A 26,983-nucleotide genomic window follows, 5' to 3' on the forward strand; every position below is an offset into this window, starting at 1 on the left:
CTCCTGTTTATTCAGGATTATTCTTTAATCTGCATGGGTGTGATTGGCTCAACATCCCTGCTCAATAAACCTCCTATTTTAAGGGTAAGGCTGGGTAGATAGCTGACACTAGAAGAACTTCGAGCTTTAATGTCGGTTGACAACCGACATTAAAGATAGTGTTATTAAAGCCCTTTAATATCGGTTGTCTTTAATGTCGGTTTTAAACTGACATTAAAGGGCTTTAATAACACTATCTTTAATGTTGGTTGCAATCGACATTAAAGCCCTTTAAGCCCTTTTAAACCGACATTGAAGCCTAGAATCTATCCGTTTTATCAATTATTGTCCCTTTTTTTAAATTCCGTTGCCAAATCCATTTTTCGGTAAAAAAAAGTATAACATGACACATCATCATCAAACACTGTGGTTATGACATATTATTTATGTATGGATTTCAAATCTATTACATTTAATCCACAAATTCTGCTATAAAATTATGATTTAAAAGGTCGTACAATAATTCAGCCCTTGAAAACACAAATTACAAGTAATACATTATGATTTTACAAATATTATGAGTTTACTGTCCCTCTCCATTTGGTAAGTATGGATCCCTTCATAATTCTTCTTGAACAAACACACCCCAGCTTCAGCAGTGTCTGGTTGTAAGCATCTTTGTCTAAATATTGTTGTTCAAATGATCACAAACAAAAAAGGTTAAAGACAAAGGATTCAAAGTGAAATGTGATCAGAATTCATATTCAACTAACCGTGTTTATGTACATTCAAGGAAAAATTCTTTGCTAGAGTTCCCCAAGAAAAAGTATAAAGAGGTTGCGATACCAAATCTTTACTCCTTTGTTGCACCTGCAAACAAGAAAACTCAATAGTTGAATAAATGAGAGAATCTTATTTTTCAAGATCTTGAAGAAGAAAAGCTTAGTTACCTAGATATGAGATACGAAGACGATGGAAAATTTTCGACAGCATAACGATGAAGTTGGACTCATAAACTAAAACTTATTAAAACTATGAGTCAAACATTCTTTTAGAGTATTTAATTAGCATAATGCACATGTTCTCAAGCCAATCAATCATTTAGTTCTTGGATCTATCGCTTAGCTCCAGTGGCCCATCGTGTAGCTCAATCATTTAGTAAACGATCTCTCTCTCAACGATCTCGCGCTTAGGCTATCGTTTAGCTACCGCGTCCATCATTTACCTCAATCGTTTAATGCTGACACCTTATCATCTAACTCATCCGCCTATCGCTTAACATCATCGCCTATCACTTAGCATTCTGCCTATCATGTAGCGCGTCTACTCATCGTCTAGCACAATATGGCTATCGTCTAGCGCTCATGCCCATCGCATAGCGCCATCATGTAGTCTATCGCTTAGCGCCCGCACATCGCTTTAACGCTCAATGTTATCATCTAGTGCTATCGTCTAGCGCTATCATCCAGCTTCTATGCTTATCGTCTAGCGCTTACACAGATCGTGCAGTACTTTGCCTATCGTATAGCCTGATCATCCAGCGCGTCACTCCTCATCATTTAACGCCACGCGCATATCTACATGATCATCTAGCGCATTGCTTAGCTCCGCACATCTGCTATACGATCGTCTACCTCATCATTTAGCTCCCTGCATTGCTACACAATCGCCTACCTCATTGTGTAGTGCTGCTCACTTATTAGACGATCGTTTACCTCATCATGTAGTTCTGCTCATTTGCTACATGATCGTCTACCCAGCGCCTTGCGCTCAACATTTCGCTTTCACTGCTGCTCACGCATACCCAACGCAAAAGCAACTCTTGGCAACGCCTCTTGCCAATACTTCAACAAATGTATCATACATATACAACAAAACCATTAATCAAATCGAATTTCAAAGGCCATGACACATAAAAAGGCCTAAATCTAGGAGCAACAGACCGGGCTATAGCGCTTCGACAGAACGAGATTCACCCACGATCAGATCCGGGTTGGCTGTGGCGCTTCAATAGAACGAGCAGCAGATCCGGGCGTTTGGTCGCAGCGGCGCGGGTTACACGACGAACAGACCTGCACAGAAGCCAGATCTACACCACGACAGACTCTTCACCTACACGATCGATGGACGAATGGCAAGGGTTTGAAAGAGAGAAGTGAGAAAGAAGAGGGTATGAAGAAGGAAGTGTAAAGAATGAAGCGGAAAAAGAAAATAGGGGGAGAGTGAAGAGGGAAAAATGAAAAAAAAATGGGGGGAAAATAGAAAATAGGGGGAGAGTGAAAAGGGAAAAATTAAGCGGGTTTAAAACCGACATTAAAAGTACCCTTACGATGTCGGTTTAAAATCGACATTAAAGATCCACTTTTATATAAAAAAAAATAAAACCGACATTATACATCCGATTTCACTTTTTTTCAACCGACATTAAAGCCCAAAATTCTTGTAGTGTGGAGACATAGTCCTACAAGATGAAATTCACTCCTACATGTTTTAGAGTTAGTAGATAGGTTGTTCTCTTAAGTACTTACTCTTAGTATTGAACAAAGGGGCCCCACCCTCTCTATGGCTAAAAGGGACTTAGTTTATTGGTAGTACCATAAACCAATTGTTCATTAGTGGATCAATGAAGACTTAAGAAGAAAGATGTATTATAGGGGTGAAATGGTAATTTTGACCTAGTTGTAAATACGAACAACCTGTGAATGATCGACTTATTGATTATGGTTAAATCAAGTGGACGAAATATATCTACAATGAGCTATAGTGGAGTGTCTCGATAGTTAAAGAATATTGATTAATTCGATTTAAAGAGTTCTACCAATTAATCTCAAATTGTTGGAGCTTGTGATCTGTAGGTCCATTAGGTCCCTCTACTAGCTCGTAAAAGGATTGTTTTTAGAATAGCGTGTTGAGAGAATTTGAAATTTGGTTTAGGGTTTGAATTATTATCTTCGATATAATTAAACATTTAATTAACGAATCAAACGGTTTTTTAGAGTTGGAAATATTTAAATGAGATTTAAATATTAATTACATAAGGATTCATGTTTTGGATTTAGTGTAATTAATTTAATATTTGATATTAAATTAAATTAAATTAATTAAAATAAGAAAAATTATTTCAAATGGTAAAATTGTTGAAAATATTTACAAGATGTAGCAAAATTTTAGAACTATCAATGATAGACGTTGATGATAAATTTCTATCAGTGTCTATCAATGTCTATCAGCATCTATCATTAACAGTTCTAAAATGTTGTTATATTTGATAAATATTTTAATTCATTTTTCTATATTTAAAAACAACATTTTTATTTTAAGCCTTGAGGAAACATAATTGTGATCCACGTGTCAATCTACAAGGCTCTAAGCATTATATCCTTCAACTTGCTTGTTAAATCTGCTCAGAATTGGCAGCACGTTGAATATTTTGCGTCCAATTTCGATTCTTACGAGCAGATATAAATGTATTTTCATGGTAATTTGATGGACCGAGCAGTGAAGAAACTGTATGATCCTTGACCAACTGAACGTTTCGATTCCACATGGCTCTCCTTTCTCCATCGGAGCGCTTCCAATGAGCTAAGGTAAGAATGAAGAGATGCTTTTCATACAGTTTTCTTTGGATTTCGTTCGACGAATTTGTTTTGTTCACGAAGAGGCATAGGTCTGAGTGTTAATTTTGGGAGAAGATGATCAGCTCGTCTTTTGTCGTAGGAATTCTTGTGAATTTGCTTCTGCTTCGATTTGACTTCTAATCTAGGTTTTCTCTGAGATAATTTCGTATTTTCTTCTCTGCCTCATAATTTTTGCATTTTAATCGCAAGAGAAGTGGGGAGAAACTGGAAACTAATGGAAGAAAGCAAGATAATTGTAGTTTATGCTCCTCTAGTTTTTATGCTTTTAGTGTAATGTCAATAGGCGAGTTTATTAATGCATCCGGTTTCGGAATGCATTGGGTTTCGGCCATTAGGATGACTTCACCTTTAGCTATGAGATTCAGCTCCACTGTGTGTGAAGAGGCTTGGATTAGGAATAAGCTTTGTCAATTTACCCGGCAAAGTATATTTTAGGTTTGTAATCAAACAAATTCCTATCCAAATGCATTCAGAAGGAAAAATCTTAATTCTCACTGATAAATACATCGATCGTTCTATTCCACCTGCATACACACAAAAGAACAAAAACTAGGGATAATAAGTTGTCGATTGTCATCGTCTAGAATCACTAATATAGTGCCAAAGGTCAACATTATATATTGCTGATATTGTTATTTGAAAATTGTGCGACAAATAAAAGGTAGTCTTGTCCTAATGTTGGAAATGTGAAGCTGCTGTAATACTCTCTTGGGACAATTTGTGTTATAGTGGTTGATGTCTAATACATCTTTATTATCAAACAATTTACCATCTGATGTCTAACAGTTAGTAAACCTTAAAGCTTAATTGCTATAGGCACCTTCTATAATTCTTAACATGTTGTCACGACTGTAAATAGCTGAAGTATGAAGAATGGCAAGGGGTTTTGGAATTATGAGAAATTTTCCTCTTAAGAAAGTATTGCCGAACAAGAAAAAATGGTTCGTGAGTGAGATTCTATGGTTGCTGGAGGAACGGGGATGTCTGACCATTTGGTTTGGTAATAGACTGATAGCCTTCTTACTTTATTACATGTTTTGAAATCTAGACGAAATTTGCTATTAGTTCTAAGACATGGAAAATAGTTTTTGAAGCTCATTTTGTTGGATGATTTTTAAAATAATCAGTCTAACAAAAAAGAAATAGCTTCTCTTTCTCAAAGAAAGCATTCCCATAATTGTCTTTCCTTTTGAAAGCTTCCATCAAAATGGATATATCCTTGTCCCGACATTTATTGTTCATAAGCTAACATTTATTGTTCATCCATGCATATCTTTTGAGTGTTAATTTCAATAATACTGATAAATGATTCTGATTTCTAGACGGTTATATATCCATGCCCTGACATTTATTGTTCATCTCTGATAGATGTATTATGTTTCCCTTCAAAAATTTAAACTTTTCAGATGGTTCAGAAATCCATAGACTCCAAATTCAGTGAATATGGACATGGAAATTCTGGGAAGGACGTGTCTTCTCAGGAAAAGCAACTGCAGATTTCTGCAAAGAAGACGGCATTAAGGGACTTGCAAAATGATAATAGGATCACAGCTTCCAATTGTCCTGGAAGCTCTCCTCTTTTGAAGGAAAGAGGTACCAGTAGTGACATCATTAAAGTTTCTGGTAACAAGAGAGCCTCACCAGTCTGCCCTGCAAGTCCATCTCATCTCCATTCTTCACCTTCTAATGCTGCAAATGGGCATCTTGTTTACGTCCGTAGAAAATCTGATGCGGATATAGGGAAGAATAGTCCTTGTGGTAATACAAGCACAAAAGCTGATTATCCAAATCTACACAAACTTGGTCAACTAGCTGAAACTGCACATCTCAAATCCCAGGTTAAGGAGCTGCAGAATCATTGCTTTCAAGCATTTGCTCCTTTTCCAATGGTGTCTCCCATGAATGCACCTGGAAAACCTTCAGTTCCTCATCACGTTGGAAAGTGTGGCACTAATTTAGCCACAGCAGAATCAAACTTCCGTTCTGCCCCTTCTACTGCCCCTTCGGTAGGCATCCCAACAGGATGGAAAAATTTGCAGTGGGAAGACAGATATCATCAGTTGCAGTTGTTATTGAATAAATTGGACCAATCAGATCAACAAGATTATCTTCAGGGTATGCTTTGCATTTAAGAAAGTGCTTTATCTTATTCCTGAAATAGTTTAAATCATCATTATTTACTCCATGAATAATTTTACACTTCTATCAGTGCTCCGATCGCTGTCATCAGTTGAACTTAGCAGACATGCAGTTGAATTGGAAAAGAGATCCATTCAGCTCTCGCTTGAGGAAGGTACTTTGATTTCTGGTTTTACATAACTTCGCTTTCCTTTTCTGTATGTGGAAAACTACTCGTTTGCCGAATGGGTTATTGACAAATTCATACGTTGGATTCCACAATTTTTGCCCAGTGTCCTTTCCTATTCCATATTACTTCTAACTTTTGACTTGCCATGGTGATTTTTCTTCTTTGGGCTGAACAAGTCGTGGATTTGCACATATCAAATATTCAGAGGTTGGATAATTTGGTGATCAATAGCTTAAAGATCAAACTTTCGTGAAAGTATTCATTGTTAATATGTTAGTCGAACCTTTATCTCTCCTTACCTTAAGCAACGTGGAAAGAATTTATCATGAACGTCAAGATAGTCATCTTGCTGGGAAGTCTATAACTAGTCTTTTCTTTGAACTTTTTACTTACTAATATAGCTATATCCCTACAAAACGCTGTAGATCGATCTCTTCAAAGTACGTTTGACGCTTCGTTTTATTTACTTCTACAATTATGACTCTGTACCAAGCATACATTTCTGCTCAACCTCTTATTTTTTAGTTCCTAGTTAGACATTAAGATATCACCAGATATAAAACATCAGAGATCTTCCTTTTTCTTTGGAACATGATCAAAGTTACTTAAAATTCCTCTTTCCTTCATCACAGCAAAAGAGCTGCAGCGAGTTGGGGTTTTGAATGTGCTGGGAAATCCTGTAAAGAATATCAAAGCGCCGTTAACTCATCAAGACGGTTCAGAGACATAAGAGTATATGCGTAACATATTTTTACTTTTCACCCTGTTGTTCTTCACGTCGGTTGGACGAAGATGCCGTGCTGGGCTGTGGTTGCATCGAGTTTGTTCTAAACTAGGAATTCTCAGCTGCCACCAACCGGATGCTTGCTGGTTTCTTGTAATATTCTGCCTACTTATTTTCTCTAACAATATTTCTCATTTGTTTTGCAAAGGTTGTAAGAAAAGATTGCAAACGTCTTCACTGTTAACAGGAAAAAGAATGGAAACAAAATCCCCACTGGTTTCATCCTTGTACTGAAAATTCAGTTTTCTAAAATTGGTTTTAAATCCTAAATCAACTTACCTTATAAACTCGTCTTTCCAAAATCTATTTTGAGTGGTTATAGAACACTTGAATTTTTTTCAAAATAGCTTATTTTTTAAATTTATCATTTTGAAAATGTATTTCAAACACCCTCTTCTCTTTTTTATCTCTTCGCAGATCCAGTTCCATAACACCTTCATTGATGGTCTAATTGAGTTTATGTTGGTTAACAATTGTAACGATAAGTGAGTTAAAATTCATCATAAATATATTAAATAGATTCATAATCTCTTCAACTTTTCTCAATTTGGTACTTAATCTTATATTATAAGTTGTTTTCAAATATGATAAAATGAGCCAACTTATTTGTAAATATAGAAAAATATCATTATATATCCGTGTTAGACAATGATAGATATTGATAGATCTATTTGTGTTTATCATTGACATTGATAGATGTTTATAAACAGTTAGACAACGACATTTTGATATATTTGAAAATAGCAGTTTTGTCATTTAAAATAGCTATCCTTTATTATACCTTAATTAAGCCCATGTCTCCCACTTTTTAAGTTTGTAATAATAGCAATAAGATCAAGCCCAATCCTATTACCAATTCGGAAAAGTCCAAAAATTCCTCTACGTAGTTGAAGCACATATTTACCATTCTGAACAACTTTTACTGATATTCGATGTAATGTAGATATACTTGAAAGTTGTTAGATTTTTTATATATTATTGATATACTTGAAATTTGTCCAAGTTTAGAACTAAACTGTTAAAATACTTGAAAGTTGTTTGATAACTACTATGATATTTGAAACTTGATTGATATCTGATATACCGTTGATATATTAAAAATACAAATGATAGATGTCGAAGATAATGATGCTCTTGACTGATCAACTACTGATAAATTAGTCAATCATTCACTCGTTTATACTATTGATAAACTTGATACACTTGGTTGATATACTTCTGATAAATTTGATAATTATACACTCTTTTATAATGTTTATATACTTAAATGATATACTAGATACACTTGATTGATATATAGTCGATAAAATCGATAATAATGCATTTGACTGAGTTGATATACTTCATAATAATATACTTAGATTAAAAAAAAAAAAATTGAACTTCTTCTCCATCACACACAACCAACCGAAACTATCTTCTACATTCATCTAAAAAATAGTAGCACTACTTTAGAGTAGATTTAAGATTATCCGCAAAACGCCCTTATATATTATAAACTGAATTTGATGCTAATTTTCGAGAGTCAAATCAATTTTACATGCACTGTACAGATGAAAGAAGAAAAAGGTACAAACCAATCCAAATGTGCAAAATAGGTTAACCAATCCAAAACGATCAATAAGGCAAACGTCGATTCAAACCAATCAACAAGTCAGAGGTCAATTCAAATCGATTAATAAGACAAAGGTCAATCATCCAACTAAAGATTATTAAGCCTCAACGTCGATCATGTGAAAAGTGCTAACTAGTTTAAATCTAAGATTCAGTATCAAGCCATTGCTATTGTCCATAAACAGGAAAATCTTAATGTCAAGCTTGGACGGAAGACGGGAAGAGTTAGTACTTTTTCCTTCTCGTAGTTCTATTTGTTAATTAAAAAGAGCATATAAAAAAGGGGTTGCAGATCTTGACCTCTCTGCTATCCGGCATTATCACAAAAGGAGCTCCATGCCCTTTCTCATCATATGTACCCAGTCAAATAAAGATAAAACATAATAAAATTCAAAAGATTTAGAATAATTGTTTCAAATGAATTGCTGAATATATTTTCAAGTATAGCAAAATGTAATTGTTTATCAGTGATAGACTGCGATAACTATCTATTACTGATATTGATAGATACTGATAGTTAGTGAAATTTTTCTATATTTATAAATAAGTTCGCTCATTTTCTTTTATTTGAAATCAAGCAAAAAATTATGGTATTTTCAACCGAGTTTAGAAAAAAAAAAAAAAAAAAGACAAAAATTTTGAATTTCAAGAGAGATAAATTTTAAGCTAATAAAATTTCTTAATTTAAATTTAACACAAAATCTAAAATTTCAAAAAAGTTCTATTTAAACCAAATATTATCAAATCAAACTTTGATTTTAAAAAAACTAATATATAAGGTCTGATTTGATAGCCATTTAGATTCTGTTTGATAACCATTTTTTTATTTTTTATTTTTTTTAAATTAAGCCTAGAAATACTTATTCTAGATATTTATTGTTTTGTTGTCTACATTTTGGCAATATTTTTAAAAACCAAATCAAATTTTGAAAAACTAAAAAAATAATTTTGAAAAATTTATTCCTGCTTTCGGAATCGGGCTAAGGATTCAACTTTTCTATTTAAGAAAGATGCAATCAATTATAAGAAAATGAGAAAAAATAGGCTTATTTTTAAAAATGAAAAACCAAAAATAAATTGGTTACCAAAGAGAGCCTAGTTTTCAAATTTTGATTTGGTTTTTGAAAATATTTAGATAACAAACTAAAAATTTAGAGTTGGAATAGGTGTTTACAGATTTAGTTTTAAAAACTAAAAACAAACAATTAAGGCCCCATTAGGGGTGTTCAAAGAAATTGATGACCAGAAAAACACGATAACTTAGCCCAACTTGTATCGTTTGGATTGGGTTATCAACTCATTTGGATTGGATTAGATTCAAATATATGAAAATCTTAGGAGTGTTCAAATACATTTTCAAATCAACCCAAACTTATTATTGATTTTCAAAGATATATTTTTTTACTTATGATACATTCTATATACATATATTTATTTTTATTTTATTTAATTTTATGATTTTTTTGGATAATTTATTCTCCAACAAATCCTAAAATAATCTTTTAGTGCTTTGGAAAGAAAAATTTTATAATATAAATTGAAATTAAGTTGCTAAATTTAATTAAAAATATAAAAATAATTAATAAAATTTTACTTTTTTTTAAAAAAAATTTAAATAAAAATTAACCCAATCCGAGTGTTTCATAATTGGGTTAAGTTGGGTTCATTATTTAATAAAGATTATTTTAATTGAAGAAATTTGCCACTCAAATAATTGGGTTAAATCTAAAAAGTGTTTCAACCCAACCCAACCTAACCCACGAATACCCCTAGGCCTCATTAGGTAACCATTTGGTTTTTTGTTTTTTGTTTTTGAAAATTAAACTCATAGATACTACTTCTACCTCCAAATTTCTTCATTTATTATCTACTTTTTACTAATGGTTTAAAAAACCAAGCCAAATTTTGAAAAACTAAAAAAATAGTTTTTAAAAACTTGTTTCTGTTTTTAAAATATAACTAAGAATTTAACCATTATACTTAAGAAAGATGCAAATTATTGTAAAAAATGTTAAAAAAATAGACTTAATTTTTAAAAACAAAAAATAATAAATAAAATGATTACCAAAAATGTTTAATAGTGTCACAAAAAAACTGTCCTCCCATCTTCAACAATCTTTGACTTTACACAGTCGTCATCATGTTAAAAAAACTGTGATGATATGTATAGAGCAAAACCAATGTTTCAATTGAAAAATTGGAACCAATATCCACAATTGAACCAAACAAGTTGTCCAAAATCCCTTCAAAATCACCGATCCTTTGTTCAAAAGAAGCCTTTCTTGCATTTTCTATCTCTAATCAACTCCTTAGATGATGGTTGATTTCTTGAGAATGTCGTTGACATCGTCGGCAATCTACTTGATTCAAAACTCATCTCCGGCACTTTTTTTATTCTTACTATTTTAGATGAACTTCTCAGGCTCGTAAATTAATCTTTAAAGGGGATTTAAGGAAACTTATGGAAATCAATTTAGAATTTAAGGGAGAGAATAAAAAAAATTTAAAAGGTAAAAGTTGAATTTAAAGTATAAAATTTGGGGGCCTTTTAGGGATGATGTTGGTAGAATCTGCCAAATAGATGGATTTACCATCAAAGTTTTGGTGAGTTTAGATTGACCCATTACAATACTACATTAGTCAATTGAATATTAAAAAGATATGTTTCTTCTACTAGAGTTTTTCATTAGTACACTTCTATTGATTTTTTTATTATTATTTATTGAATCTATTTTTATTATTTTTTCTTTGAATCTATTTGCTTGATAAAATTATTAATTTTATAATATTTGTATTTTTTATTTTTTTCAAAATTTTTATTAGGGTTGGTTAACCATTTAGTCATTATTCTAAGCATTTAATATCAAACCAACTTAATAAACCCTTTCATCTAAAACCCCAGTACATTCTTCATTATTTCATTCGCATGATACTTAAGCAACATAGAAAATTAAAATTTGGAAAAACATTTATCTATACTTTAAATTTTCAAGTTTATATCAATTGAAATCATAAAACTAAGTTTTTATTAGTGCAAACGTTGTACTACATTTTATTTGAATAAACATCGGTGACATTTATATTTCTATCAATCAATTAAACTACTAAATTTTTATAAGCAAATCAATTTGGACTATAAGTTCTTTCCTTTATAACTAATATATACATCAATTATAATCTTTCACTTTATTGAACTAAAAATTGAAAAAGTTTACGGAAGTTGAAAAATTCATGCATTGACAATTTTTAAAGGTAATTATAATAATGGATCCAATTTATTTACGTATGACGATATGAGTTTAATTGATTTTTTTTTTTTTTTTGACAATATGTGGAGTGAGAAAATCAAACATTTTTGGATAGTGCAAATACTATATGAGTTATACTAATCTCATTTTAGAATTATTTAAGTCTCACATAATATTTTTCAAATAAACTTTTTTCTTTCTTCTTACAACATGTGAGATAGGAGAATCTATCGAGTTTTTGATCAATCTGGAAGTTGATAATACGCTCTAGCTTAATTCATTTCAACTTTTTTTCGAATAAAATTTGAAAAATGGCATAAATAAATCGATATTATTCCAAAAAGGAATGGATAAAGTTGGGAAACATATAACTAACTACCCTTCCCATGAAAATATAATAACCAACTCCCAAAAAAAAACCGCTTAAATTCAAACGTGTGTAACTGAATTTGGGTTGCAAAAACCACTCCTCCTCCTCCTTTCTACTCTTTTACTTCTTCTTCTTCTTCGAAATGATGGATTCTTTCAGCGTTTTTCCTCCGACTTGTACTTCCGATTCAAGCTCAAATCCCCGGCGGAAGCGGACGAAATTCATGAAAACAACTACTTCCGGCAAGCCGACGAAGCAGCCAAAGAAACCCGACTCTACCGCTGCCAACAACATAACTCCCCCCTGTTCTGAGTGCGGCAAGAAATTCTGGTCATGGAAGGCTCTGTTCGGCCACATGCGGTGCCATCCCGAGCGTCAATGGCGAGGAATCAAGCCGCCCCCTAATCTCCTCCGCCCTTCCACCGCCGCTGAATTACGACAAGATCACGAGATCGCTGCGTGTTTGATCATGCTCGCCAATGCCCCATCAGACGGCAGCGGCCGGGGAACGGCGGAGGACTACAAACGAAGAAGCCCATTTTCTGGAATTTTGGACTTGAATTTGCCGCCGCCTCCTCCTCGTCCACCAATGGAGGTGATTGAAGAAGAATCTTCATCTTCCTATTCATCAGGGATTGTTTTGGATCTCAGATTAGGGCTTAATTAATTCAATCATTTTAACAATTTTCATTTTCTTATTTGCCTTGCCCCATTAGGAAAACTGAATTAAAAGAAAAACAAAACAATTGTTTGTATAATTAAGTACGTATTTACACAAACTAGGAAGGACAAATGTGTGTGAAGTCAATTAGCAATCAAACTCATACAATTATGCATTCTGATTCTTCAATAAATTTTATACATATCAAACATTTCCATTGCTTATGTCTATTTCTATTTTGCTATGTGTTTGATATTTTTGAATAATATCCAATGAATTCAAAGAAGATTTGGGTACATGATATTACATTTTGGATTATTTATGTTGATTTTAATCCTTATTAACTTATTGAATGTAGGAGTGCTCACAATTGAATGAGTATCTAAATTGAGCACACATCAAGAGGAGTATTTGGTTTAGAAGAGTTATTCTGAGGAAAGAAATATGTATCTATGTATATTCAAAAGTGAATGTAATTATTAGAGTCAACATGTGCCTAGCTAAAAAAGCCAATGCTAAAAAAAGGGTTTTTTTTTCCCTCCAAACTATTAGAATGTCAAAAATAATTTAATTTCATGAGTACTGTACCACTTGTGTATTTTTCATTTAATCTTGGTGATATATCACAATTTTTTTTCTTGAACAATTAAAAAATTAGAAAAAAAAATTAATTTATGCCCTAAACTTTTAGGGTTATATCTATTAGAACTCTAAACTAATAATTGTACCAATTTAAATTTTGAGCTTTCCGTATGGGAAAACATTTTGAGGGAATTTATAATTATACCAATTGAACTCCTAAAGATAAGGGTACAAATTTAGACTCTTACCTATTTCCTTAAACAATCGATTATACATCAATTCTAATTGTCCATTTTATAAAATCGACATTTGAAAAAGTTTTGAACTGATGCATGGATAGTTTCAAAAGTGATTAATGATATATCTAAATTAGCTCGCTTATGAAAATTTAGGAGTTTAATTAATATAAATTATAAGTTTCACATGATATTTTTCAAATGAAATTTGAAAAAAAAAATGGTGTAAATCGATACACTGACAAAAATTAATTTAAATTGATATATTTATAAGTTCAAGGTTTTAATTTATTTATTCTTTGTTTAGCATAACAACTACAAGATGGAAACCTCTTGAGACAAAGTCGTGCCAATACTAGTGAACTAGATTCACTTTGGTCAGGGACTTAATTAATATAATCCCAAATTTTATGAATATAAATAGATACTTTTCCTTTTTTTTAAAAAAAAAAATTATAGTTAACAAATCTATGATGTGTACTAAGAACTATTTATGATATTATCGTTTGCTCACAAAAACATTAATGTCAAAATTTCAAAGTCTCGTTTCAATGAAATTATTGATAAAATCTCAAATGTTGATATGTCTAAAAACAATATAAATTAAAAAAAAAATTATAAAAAATCTTTAAATTAAGAAATAAACATTTCATCATTTTAAAATACTAAGTTTCTTATTATTAGTCTTAGGTCCTCATCATATCTTGTTGATATTTTTGTTATATTTAGTGAGTTTTTCTATAATAAATTTTTTTTTAAAAAAAACATCAATAAATTAATCGTGGTGTTAATATTGAACTTATGATGAGGACGATGCCAATTAAATGTCAAGATCCAGACAAAAATTTAAAAACATGATATATGTATTTCTTTTTAATAAATATACAAAGAAAAAGTGATTAGTAGGTACACTAAGATATTTTAACTAAGTTGACACATGATAGAGAAGTAGTTTATGAGAACCAGATCAACTTATATATATAATACATGGGGTGTGTTTAGGGCCCAATATGAGTTTTAAACTCAGTGATTCCTATATCATATCCATGTTCGGGGGCTCGTTTTTGTATATCACCAGCTTTAAAAATCCAGCCCAATTAGTTTGCAAACAGTAATGGAAATATTGGAGGGGTTTTCGTATGCCCCCTCTCCCATTTCTTAGATGTCTCTCCCTCTTCCCTTTCTCAAATGTTTGCCTCTCCCTCTTCCCTTTCCCTCAACGTGTCTCTCCCTCACTATTCGTCTCCTTTTTCCCTCTCACGTTTCCCTCCTCAGATGAATCCCTCCTCTGTTTCTCTCATATCTCCTTCTCCCCTTTCCCTCTCACATCTCTCTCAACCATCGTCTGAAACCCTAGCCACTTCGATCTTCTCCTCAATCTCGTCCTCAACCCGCTTTCGTATGTCACCATTTTATCTTCCCGCTTTCATATGTCACAGATATTTTCGTCTCCCCTTTGGCGCATGTGAATCCCTCTCAGAAATTTCCTTCCGATCTCGAATCTTCCCTTTCCCTCCTCCATTTCCCTTAGATCTCCTTCTCCCTTTTCCCTCTCACATCTCTCTCAACTATCGCATGAAATCCTAGCCACTTCAATCTTCTCCTCAATCTCGTCCTCAACCTTCTTTCGTTGTTTTCTTCATAGATCTGTTGTTTACTCACATATCTATTGTTTTTTTCCCTTGCGACTTCAATCTCGGCCTCAACCATGTCTTTATCACTTTGACGGTCCTCTGTTCACCCATAACCCGTTGTACGACTTGTTTTTAGTCCTCGGTGCTGCTTCGGTCGATCGTTGAATGCATGGTAGAGACTGGTTGAAGGAATTGCAGCTTGGTGGAGGAAAACATTGTCCACTTCAGGTTCGTTTTCTAAACCCTATCGGCCAATGATGAGTCTCTGTTTTGTTTCTCCTGAAATTTTCAATTTCATGCCTCGATCCTTTATTTTTTATATTTGATTTTCATGTCATGATTAATTTCTCTAAACATGTTCTATGTATTCCATTTTTCATGCCATGTTCTGTGTATTTCATTTTCCCTTCAAATTTTCATTTTCATGCCTTCATTATCTGTTGTTCTGTGTATTTGATTTTCCAGCCATATTTAATTTACCTACTAATTTTCTGTTCTGTATCTTGTTCTTCCAATCCTAATGCCTTTATTGTGTCTTCTTCTCTATTTTCAAATTTACATTTTCATGCCTTCATTTGTGTATTTGATTTTTCATCCATGTTTAATTTACCTCCTAATTCTTTGTTATGTATCTTGTTGTTCTAATCCTAATTCCCTGAATTGTGTCTTCTTCTCTATCTTTCCCTTCAAATTTTTATTTTCATGCCTTCATTCTCTATTGTTCTGTGTATTTGATTTTCCAACCATGTTTACTTTACCTACTAATTCTCTATTCTATATCTTGTTGTTCTAATCATAATGTCCTGAATTGTGTCTTCTTCTCTGTCTTTCCCTTCAAATTTTCATTTTCATGTTTTCATTCTTTATTGTTCTGTGTATTTGATTTTCCAGTCATGTTTACTTTACCTACTAATTCTCTCTTTTGTATCTTGTTGTTCTAATCGTAATGCCCTTATTGTGTCTTCTTCTTTGTCTTTTCCTTTAAATTTTCATTTTCATGCCATCATTCTCTATTGTTCTGCGTATTTGATTTTCTAGCCATGTTTAATTTACCTATTAATTCTTTGTTCTGTATTTTGTTGTTTTAATCCTAATGCCTTGAATTGTGTTAGTCCTAATTATTAATTTTTTTTGCGCATTTTTTTTGTAAGAATGTATCAGCAACAGCGAAAGCAACAAGGATCATTTAAGTACTCTAATTCATTAATTTTGGCAAAATATAAAGCATGTTCTTGCAAAAACAAGTGAGTTTCATGACATACCTCTTGTAGAACTTCTTCAAAGCTTGTTCTCCAGCTGCAATATTCTCCAAATCTTGTTGCAGACCACCTCAAGATCTTCCCCACTATTCTCTTGATACTCTAGATTGAGTTGTGGGACTCAAAACAAGCTTGAATCAAGGAATTAAGGAGAATAACTCACAACAGCAATCTTGGTGAAGAACACTTTCTTCAGCACAAATTTTCTCTAAAATTCTCTCTTGATTGCATGCCCGAAATTCACTCCAAACTCTTCAATATATTGCATATCAACATGCAAAGGAGAGAGTTGCATGAGTTGTAGCTCATGCTTGAAGTAAAACAAGGCAATATTGATAGCTTTTGTGTGAGCAAGTAAAAGATTGATAATGGAAAACATGGTTTTTTCCATTTTTATGTTTTGTTTTTCAATTTTCCAATTGTATCATACAATCAAAACTTGATTTTAAAAACTGAAAAATAAAATTAATTTCATAAATTAATTTTTAAACAAAACTTAATTAATTTAATATCAAATATTAAATTAATTTTTACACACATCCACCTTTATATATTTAAATCATATTTAAATATAAAATCTCCTATTCCGTTTAATTCTCAAATTAAACATGTAATTATATCTCATATAATTACTAATTCCCTTAATTCTAATTTGAACGTTTCAAATTAACTTATCACGCTATTCTAGAGCTAGTAGGGGACCTCGTGGATATACAGATCATGGGCTCCAACGATCCGTGATTAATTGGCTAAACTCATTAGACCAAAATAATCCCCATTCATTAACTAATGGGTCACTCTGCTAAAGCCCATAGTTGCACTCCCCTCACTGTAGATATATTATGTCCACATGATTTAACCATAATCAGCAAATCGACCCTTCACAGGTTGTTCGTAATAACAGTTGGGTCAAATATCCGTTTTACTCCCGAGATTACATTTTATTCCTCAAGTTCCTACTGATCCTCTAATGACAACTGATTTGTGATCCAATCACTAAACCAAACTCTCTCATCCCAGTGAGAGGGTGGGGCCCCTTGTTCAAGACCTGGATTTAGTACTTAAGAGAACAACCTTTCTCTTTTCCCTAAATCGGGTAGGCGTGAATTCCATCTTGCACCCTATGTCCCTAGCTATCTATTAGGTCTTACCCCTAAAATGGGAGTCTCATTGAGCTGGCGCTATTGAGCCAACCCTCACCTATGCAAATCTAAGGGTAATCCCGAATAAATAGGAATTCATAGTTAGCTCAGGATTAAAATCGAGTTACCTAGTCAGTCTTATACAGTATACAACGTTATAAAGTAAGAGTGACTTATTTCTTGGTTCAATCTTATGCAAACTCATTGCATAGGATACCCCCACTCCTCATGTCATAACATGTACGAATTAGGATCATATCGTATGTAACACTTTACAACTCTTTGTAACAACTACAGAGTAGGCCACATCCAATGGTGTTACCAGAATAAGGTACCCAATCTTGTTCATGTACCATAGATCATTTTGACTATTTACTCGAACCTGATCCACTCTTATGTCTCCACATAAAGTTCAAGTACTCATGCAATAGCCATGGGTCATAGTTTATTGTTAGACTTTCATACAATTTATGAAATCAATAAAAGGTTTATTGATTATAGAAAATGTTTATCATTTTACAAACTGCGAGTTTTAGGACATAAAACCCAACATTTTCAATATTATGCTTATTAATTACTTCATTTATTAAACTGCGTACCAACCTCATTTATTAAACTGCACACCATCATTTATTAATTTTTTTTTTTTTTTTTTTTTTTTTTTTTTTTTTTTTTTTTTTGTATTCCCCTATATTTCATTTTAGTTGTATTTTTTATGTGTGCCTCATTGAGATTGTAGTTATATTTTTTTGGTGTGCCTCATCGAGGTTGGTGTGTCTCATTGTGTACACTGACTGTTTGACATTTTTTGGTGTTATTGACTGTTTATTAATTTTTCATTGTTTGACATTTTTTTGTGTTATCAATTTTGGTGTAATAGACTATTTATTAATTTTTTAATTTTAGATGCTTTTGATTCAATCTGTAATTGTAATACCCAAATTGACCTTCGATAATTTGATTTTATAAATTCAAATTAATGATATCGCTTTTTTTAATGGAAGTTATCCAATCGTTAAAATCACATTAATTATTATTATTATATTCTAAATTGAATCATATCTTTGACATAGTAATTGTTTATACTCTTCAATATGGTTTTTATATTATTTAATCATTTTTAATTATTTTAGTATAAATTATCAATATACAAATTATCTAATCATTTTTAATTATTTTAGTATAAATTATCAATATACAAATTAACTAATCATTTTTTTATTAATATAATATAAATTATCAATATACAAATTATGGTCAATTATCACTATTATAATCAATTTATTCATTAATTTATTCAATTTTAGTAATCAATATAATCATGTTTAATTAAAAAAATTTGAAACATTTCTTAAACTATCCTTTATAATATAATCACATCTTCAATTAATTAACAATTCATATAATGATGTCTTTAATTAATTTATTCATTTGTAGTAATCAATATAATGTTGAAATTTTTAATTAATATAATCATGTCTTTAATTAAGTAACTATTTATTCTAGTTGCACCATGTAAATTATTGAATTAAAAACAGTCTTTGAAACGTTTTCTTCCCAATAAAGATTTGAAACTAATACAGACTTTTGACCAACTATTGCTAATGCAACAACTTTCACATACCTTTGACCAACTTATGAAAAGATTAATAAAAATGTAAATTATAGATTTTTAATATAATTCAAATATAAATTCTTACCTTTTTTTTTTTTTTTTTAATATATGGATTTAAGGATGAGATGATTAATTTATCAATCTACTAGTTAAACTATCAAATAACTCGTGAAATTGTAGTGATGTATTTCAATTCAGGTTCATCCCTGATAAAATTATTTTTCCTTTTGTATTCTAGGGATTTAGGTTTCTATCCCAAAATATGGAAAATCAAGAAGTCTTTACTCTCCTTTTAATCATCACCACGTCCCAACAACAACTATTCCTAACGTTGGCCCTCTTACTAAATGACCATCGTAGAATAGAGAACCAATCCTCCTACATTAGACATCGAATTAGACAGCTAAACTTCTTTCGGTTTATTTATGAGAATGAAGTCTACTGTCACGAGAGCATGTGATTGGATAGACAAATTTTCGTCATCCTCTGTGACATGCTTAAGACGACCGGTCGTATGCCACCTACTCAATGCGTTGACCTCCAAGAGATTGTGGCAATTTTTCTCCACATTTTGGCACACGACATTAAGAACCAAGTAGTTGGACGACAGTTCGCACGGTCTGATGAAACTGTTTCGAGGCATTTTAGGTCCGTTCTTACCACAGTACTACAACTTCATGAGTTACTGCTGAAAAAATCGAAGCCTATCACGAGCGACTGCATTGACAGTAGGTGGAAATGGTTTGAGGTATTACAACTGTTGGGATTGGTGTCCTAATTCTCCCAGAGTCTCGTAGTTTGTAAACATTGTACACATTGTTATGAATAAAATAAGTGTTAGTTTATTTTGTATTTACTCATATCCAATAAACAAAGATTTGTGGTTATTGTATGTTAACTTAAGCATGTATATGAGATATACAAGTGGATCATGCCTTAAATAATAACCTAAAAAGATCTGTAGTATAAGGATAAATGAGGGATACCTTATCCTTGTGACACTATAGATACGACCCATTTTGTAGAGGTTTGCAAGTATTGTAAACTACTACAGATGGTCTGATCCTGACCATTCATGTGAGACATGCGAGCAGAGGTATCCTATACAAAGAGTTTGTATAAGATCGTACCACAAGATGATTCGTCTCTTTATATAACGTCATTGATATTTGAGACAAAATGATTCGTCTCTTTATATAACGTCATTGATATTTGAGACTTACATCTCACCTAAACGACCATAGGTAACATGATCTTAATCCTGAGTGTTTTGGGAACTCCTACCTTTGAGGGTGATTCTTTGATTAGTATGGGTGAAATTGGCCAGATTGTCAACTCAACAAGCCTACCTTTTTGGGGATTTGTCTGATTAGGGAGCTGGGAACTCAGTTACATAAGACAAAATTCACTCCTTCCCCGAAGACGGGGTAAGTAGATAAATTGCTCTCTTAAGGGTTGATTTCGGGTATTGAACATAGTGGTCACATCCTTTCTTTGGAAGAGAGGACCAAGTCATGGTAGGACTATGGCTTATTTTCATTAGAGGAATCAATGGTACTTATGAAGTAGATGTAACTACATGGGCAAAACGGTAAATTGGTCCAGCTGTACTTATGAGCAATCAGTAAAGTGTTATCGCACTGTTGATTGGTTGATATGGACACAAAAATATATCTATAGTGAGGAGAGTGCAACTGTCAGTCTTTAGTGGAGTGCTCGGTAGTTAACGGATGGTGGATCCCATGACTAAAGAGTTTAGTCAGTTATTCATGTACCATTGAAGCTTCAAGTTACAAGTCCATAAGGTCCACTTGGTAGCTTAATGGATTTAAGTTGAAAATCAATTCTTAGGGTTGATTTGAAATGTTCAAATTGACAAGAAGAAATTCAATTAGATATGATATAATTGATGTGATGCATGAGATACATCAAGTGGAGGATTCATATAAATATGATTTACATTAAATACCATAAAATAGAAAAAGAACTATGGTTTATATGTTTCATGAGATGAAATATTAAAACTATAGGTTATAAATATAATATGGTAAGTTGGTTATCATATTTATTTATAATAATATTAATTATTTGATAATTACCTCTTTTTCTCTAATAACCAATTGAGTGAAAGGTAAGGTGGTTTTATGGTAACCATGAAATAAAAGAAAAAATGTTTTCCTAAAATTAGAAAGTTGCCACTTTCAGAAAGTAACTCACAGATTAAACTATCAAGTGAAAATGTTTCACTAAGTGATAGTATAGAGAGACTAAACGATCGTGCACATTAACTATACGATAGTTCATCAGCTGATCATAGCTAAACGATCGCGTCACATTGTCTGTACGATGGGCTGCCATTTACTACATAATCAGGCATATCGTCTATATGATAGATGCGACCTATCTCCCACTTGCTCGATCGTCTACACGATCGTTGTCCTCTTGCCTCTTCCTCTAACCAAGTCCATACAGATCCCATAACTCTTAGATTCTCACAACGAGAATACCAAGGTAACTATTGTGGTGGTGTCCTCACTCAACTCGATTGTGTTCGAGGAGCTTTTGGTTGTTCGTGTTATTCGTGTGGTGTTTGTTGTTGATCGTGTTGTTATACCTGTCGTTGTGTTCGAGCATTGCTGTTCTTGGACACTTGGAGGCTGATCGAGAGAGTTTGAAAAATGGTTCTTCAAAGGTACGCATACTCTGTCCTTTGACACCATCTTAAAGCGTGTTGTAATTTCTTGTTGTACATGACCTATTAGTTTCCCTTTTTGTACTATAATTATTTATGTTCAATTTTGAATGGTATTTAGAACGATCCTTCCACTGCTCATGAAAATCCTCATGTCTGATTTCCTTCAACAACAATTTTATTTCCACTCCTAGTTACATTAGGTTCTAGATTTTTAGGAAACTAGGAAATGTTTATCCATTTGTCAATGTATGATCCCATACAGAACTGTTTGGGTGCATTGGATGGAACATACTAAAGGTCAATGTAAATGCAGTCGATTGTCCCCGCTATCGTATCCAGAAAGGTGAGATAGCCACGAATGTGCTTGCTATCTGTTCACCAGCTGGTGAGTTCATATTTGTGACATGTAAAAATGGCCCGTGGTATGTGGCCCTTAGATATGAATGAAAACATTTCTAACCAAGTTGTAAAATGGTCATGTATTAGACCATCAAATTATGTAAAATCTTTTGAGTGGAATGAATTTAATGAATTTCATACCCGGTCTAATTTTTTTACCAGTTGAATGAATTTAATGAATTTCATATCCGGTCTAAATTAACACTATTTTGTAAAACCATTTGACTTTCTTTAATGAAAAGTTTGGAATGAATAATATAAAATTGAATTGTATACCATATCTTGAGATTGGAAAGAATAAAAAAAATGTAATCAATGTCTTATTCCAAATAGGATAAATACAATAATTGGATTATAAGATTATATAAAAAAAAGTGTTCATACAAGCAAATTATTATAGAATACAAAAACTGAACCAGATAGCACTGACATAACAACTCTACGCACCCAAACACAGGCATATAAACTCAGACATAACAACTCTACACACCCAAACACAGACATATCAACTCAGACATAACAACTCTACACACCCAAACACAGACATATCAACTCAGACATAACTTTGCACACCCAAACATATATCAACTCAGACATTACAACTCTGCACATCCAAACACAGACATCAGAACTCTCTAGACATTAGAACTTCCCACATCCTATATCATCTCAACACCCCAAACAGCCCCATAAAGAACTTCTCACTAGAGCAAATAAAAAAAACATTTACACGTGTTTTTCTTTTATTACGATAAAGACATTTATGCCAAGAATAACTTCAATTTTTGGGGCTTTTTTTTACCTAGATAACCTAATTAAATATGCTCAATTACACTATTGTCTAAACTTCTCAATAATCTTCTCTTTCCATTTACAAAATTTTCCTATCTGTTGATAGAACATGGGTCATGAATAATTTAATCAATGGTAATGTAAAAAGTAGACCCCGATTAATTGTTTTGTTATTATTTACTTGTGTTCCATTATCACAATAAATTGTGAAGTCCACCTCTAAATCTGTAATCAAATCACACAATCTAATTGAGAAACGAATGGTACTCAATCTGACTGTGCTTGAAAATTACGTATTATCTTTAACGTTATAGATATTGTTAATGTAACTGCATGAGAATTATAAATCTATCACCTTTATTTTTACGGTTACTTTTACCACTACCACTGCTTAGGGTCAAAACGATAATAGTAAATGTGAGATTCGTAATTCTAAATGAACGTGATAAAAAACAATCCAATTACATTTGCAATTAAAACTCATTACTGTTAATCGAACAATGAAATTTTATTATGATTATACCAATTTTCATTACGATTTGGTAAATGTAACTTTAAATAAAATGAAATGTAAAAGGGTCAAAATTACCATACAACTGTTTTTCGAAGTATTTGGAACCTGATATGCCACTCGAACCTAAACAAACCAAACCACGATCTACCTTCATCCTTCCTTTTATACTCTCTCTATTCATAACAAATCATGGTAACAATTTTCTTAATTAATTATTAATATACCTTTAATACTCTAATACTATTCCCAATTCTACTTGGCCACATGATGGATTTTCTTAGTCAAGAAATATTTCATTGAAGAAATGAAATATGGGAAAACCCAAAGCACGATGACAACAATAGAGATTGCCAATCAAAAATTAAGAAAAACTGAAGTGCTTAAAAGAATGTTTAATTTTGCAGCATTGAATGCTGTCGATAGAACCAAATCCATAAAATTATCAAAAACAGAAAAAACATGATGGAACATGAAGAACTCTGATCACATTCTTGTAAGAAATGTGAAACACATATTAGTTCATTAATGTAAATATATACATTATCCTGCGCATCTGTCAACTTCAGCTATATTATAGAAAGACTAACTTCTGAATTTCGTTAGAAGGATCAGAGATGATATGCCTAACTGTACTTGTGTGTGTGTAAATAACAAGGTGTAAAAGACTGTCCAAGAGAGATGGACAGGACATATTTCATATTTCACCATATGTCTTATGAAACAAGAAGCTCAGTTTCCATAGGATCATCATCTTTAACCAAATATCTTGATGGTGGTCCAATCATACTCAATATTACCTGCAAAGAACGAACAAATGTGTAATGAATGGCTCAATCAGTCCTCCATAGAAGATGGAGCGATGTCGGTTACTAACTTATTATAAGAATGGCCAATTTTTGAACTTACAGGTAGAAACACGAGGCCATGGAGGAAACCGATGATCACCAATGCAAGGTACATTTGGAAGTAATAAACCTGCAGATTCCACATAGTTATTTGTTTTTTTTTTTTAAGGTTCTCAAAAGAGAGCAGCATGGATTTGCAAAATGGAATAAGGACTAGAAATCAGATACCACAAATATCTCCGACTTCGCGAAGCAAAGAACGATGACCCCAACCAGCTTAGTGAGAGTTATCCCACTGCAAACAAGTGCAAATATTAATTTCTGCAAAATGCCATGATATGGATACTGGGGAATAGAGCAAGATAGAAACTCGACAAACTTTCAAAAAGAAGTCATAGGTCATAATGATTATACGAAATATCCTCTTAACTTCTTAAAATTAAAATGGAAAGAATCACTTTTTTAAGTAACTAGTGTCGCGAGAAGTAGAAATACACCTCTTTTAGAAAATGTTGAGTAACCGTGCACAAGGAAAAACCGAGTCAAGTGTAACACTTCCACAACGTAGAAAGCATCATGGGGAAATCGTTTCTTCTTACATCAAATCTTCCGACAATGGACGTCATCCATATTTTATTGAATATGATCCCCAGATGCTTATGCCAAGCACTGAATATGTCGTAACAACTAACAACAAAATAAGAAAAAAAAACACAATGTCTACCTGAATACAGAGGCTCCCATTGTACTCAAAGCCTGCTGTGCTCGCTGGCTTCTGTCACCACAGCTAACCTACAAGAGGGCATTTGGCCAAATATGTTTAAATCATAAAATCAATAATAATAATAGTAATAAAGGGTAAGACACAAGGTGCATCATCCAGTAAAAGCTAGCTATTCGACTCCATAGCATTTCCCATAAAATAGCATGCTAATTGTTATAATTCTAATTTTTCCATTCTTGTAAATATTTTGTGATATTTTCCTTTTCTATGCTTTGTACTCTTGTATATATTCTTATCTTTGGTGAATGAATAAATCATTCTGATTCTTTCTCAAACCTAAGAGTTTTACATGGTATCATAGCTCTCTAAATAAACTTAGGATTTTTGTGAACCTTAGAGTTTGAGAATTTAATACCCATTTGTGATACGTTTAGGGTTTTGTGGAGAGGTGAGTTTACTCACAGTCGCCGTCTTTGGTTCGTTCGCCGTCGTTAGTCGCCGCCGCCGCCGTCCGCCGGAAAAAAAAAAGGCTGTTTTTTCAACACCGCCCATTCCAACGAGAAGCCCAGCCGCCAATCTACAAAACCCCCAAAGTCCGGTTGCCATCTGACCAGCACGTGAGGCTCACGCGCCACTTGTTCCAGCCTGCTATCCATCCACGCGCCGGCGCGTGTAGGCGTATGTAGGCGCGTGCGCTGTCGTTTTTCATTCGTCTTCAGTGGGTTTCCTCAGTGTTGTTGGCTCTTCTTGGTGGTATGTTTGTTTGGGATATATAGATATACTCATTGCTTGTGTAGACATCTCTTCGGTAAATTAGGGTTTGATTCTTTGTTGTCCGGTGTCTAGTTTTTAAGGTAATGGCTGATAAGAAACCAATAATGTCTGAGATTGTTCCTATGGTGTCAAAAGTAACTGAACACAAGTTGAATGGGTCCAACTACTATTCATGAAGATCAAATCCAGGAGGTGTTGTTTGCTATTATTGTCATAAACCTGGCCATACGAAACGTGAATGCAGAAGATTGCTGAATAAGGGTCAGAGGATGCCATCACCCTCTGCACATGTCGCCTTTACTCTTGATATTCTTGACAAGTCAATTACGATTTCTGCAGGGGAGTTTGCTAACTTTCAGCAATATCAAGAGTCATTGAGGGCATCATCTTCTACTCCCATTACGACCATCGCAGAGACAGGTAACATTTCTAAATGCATTCTTTCCTCCACGTCAAAATGGGTCATTGACTCTGGCGCTATAGACCATATATCAAGTAACCCCAGTTTATTCTCTACCCTTTGTACATCTACCTCTTCACCTAATGTCACTATAGCTGACGGAACCTCCACTCCTGTTTTAGGATCAGGAACCGTCCATCTCACTAAATCAATTTCTTTGTCATCAGTTTTAAATTTACCAAATTTCTCATTTAATTTGATTTCAGTCAGTAAACTCACTCGTGATCTTCATTGTTGTGTCTCCTTTCTTCCTGGTTATTGCTTATTTCAGGATCTTATGACGAAACAGACTATTGGTAAAGGGCGGGAAGTTGGAGGTCTTTACATCTTTGAACCACAAACACCTACGGCCATCACATGCTCTAGCGTGTCGTCTTCCTTTAAAGAGCATTGTCGTTTGGGTCATCGTCTTATCTCTGTGTTGAAGAAGTCTTCGTCCACAACTTCAACATTTGTCTTCTTTCGATTGTGAGTCATGTCAGTTTACTAAATTTCATCGTTTGAGTTCGTATCCTCGAGTCAATAAACGAGCTAGTGCTCTTTTTAAATTAGTCCATTCAGATGTTTGGGGTCCCTATCCTGTTGAGTCCAAATGAGGGTTTAGGTATTTTGTTACATTTGTCGATGACTATTCTCGTGTTACGTGGTTATATTTAATGAAACGTCATTCTGAGTTACTTTCTCATTTTCATAACTTCCATGTCGAAATT

The 26,983-nt window shown here is 33.0% G+C and overlaps 3 protein-coding genes across 3 annotated transcripts in view; 2 read left to right on the forward strand and 1 right to left on the reverse strand.

The window, feature by feature from the left end:
• The first annotated feature begins 3,377 nt into the window (after window positions 1-3,377).
• LOC120070536 lies at window positions 3,378-6,946 on the forward strand. Its single transcript, XM_039022322.1, has 4 exons — window positions 3,378-3,566; window positions 5,024-5,732; window positions 5,827-5,910; window positions 6,558-6,946. Exons 2-4 carry the CDS (start codon window positions 5,024-5,026, stop codon window positions 6,653-6,655), a joined length of 891 nt encoding a protein of 296 aa, XP_038878250.1. The 5' UTR covers window positions 3,378-3,566; the 3' UTR covers window positions 6,656-6,946.
• Window positions 6,947-11,897: 4,951 nt separating this feature from the next.
• On the forward strand, window positions 11,898-12,645 carry LOC120072235 (zinc finger protein ZAT3-like). The gene has a single exon (XM_039024651.1). The coding sequence runs from the start codon at window positions 12,084-12,086 to the stop codon at window positions 12,606-12,608; it is 525 nt and encodes a 174-aa protein (XP_038880579.1). The 5' UTR covers window positions 11,898-12,083; the 3' UTR covers window positions 12,609-12,645.
• Window positions 12,646-23,930: 11,285 nt separating this feature from the next.
• Window positions 23,931-26,983, reverse strand: part of LOC120070828 (NPC intracellular cholesterol transporter 1-like) — a 63,445-nt gene continuing 60,392 nt past the window's right edge. The window contains exons 36-39 of the mRNA XM_039022713.1: window positions 25,040-25,107; window positions 24,544-24,610; window positions 24,377-24,445; window positions 23,931-24,267 (exon numbers count right to left, since the gene is read on the reverse strand). Coding sequence (XP_038878641.1) covers window positions 24,184-24,267; window positions 24,377-24,445; window positions 24,544-24,610; window positions 25,040-25,107 — 288 coding nt within the window. The 3' untranslated portion in view covers window positions 23,931-24,183. The remainder of the gene's footprint in view (window positions 24,268-24,376; window positions 24,446-24,543; window positions 24,611-25,039; window positions 25,108-26,983) is intronic.

This window comes from Benincasa hispida, chromosome 2 (genome assembly GCF_009727055.1).
Source record: "Benincasa hispida cultivar B227 chromosome 2, ASM972705v1, whole genome shotgun sequence".
Classification (NCBI taxonomy): domain Eukaryota; kingdom Viridiplantae; phylum Streptophyta; class Magnoliopsida; order Cucurbitales; family Cucurbitaceae; genus Benincasa; species Benincasa hispida.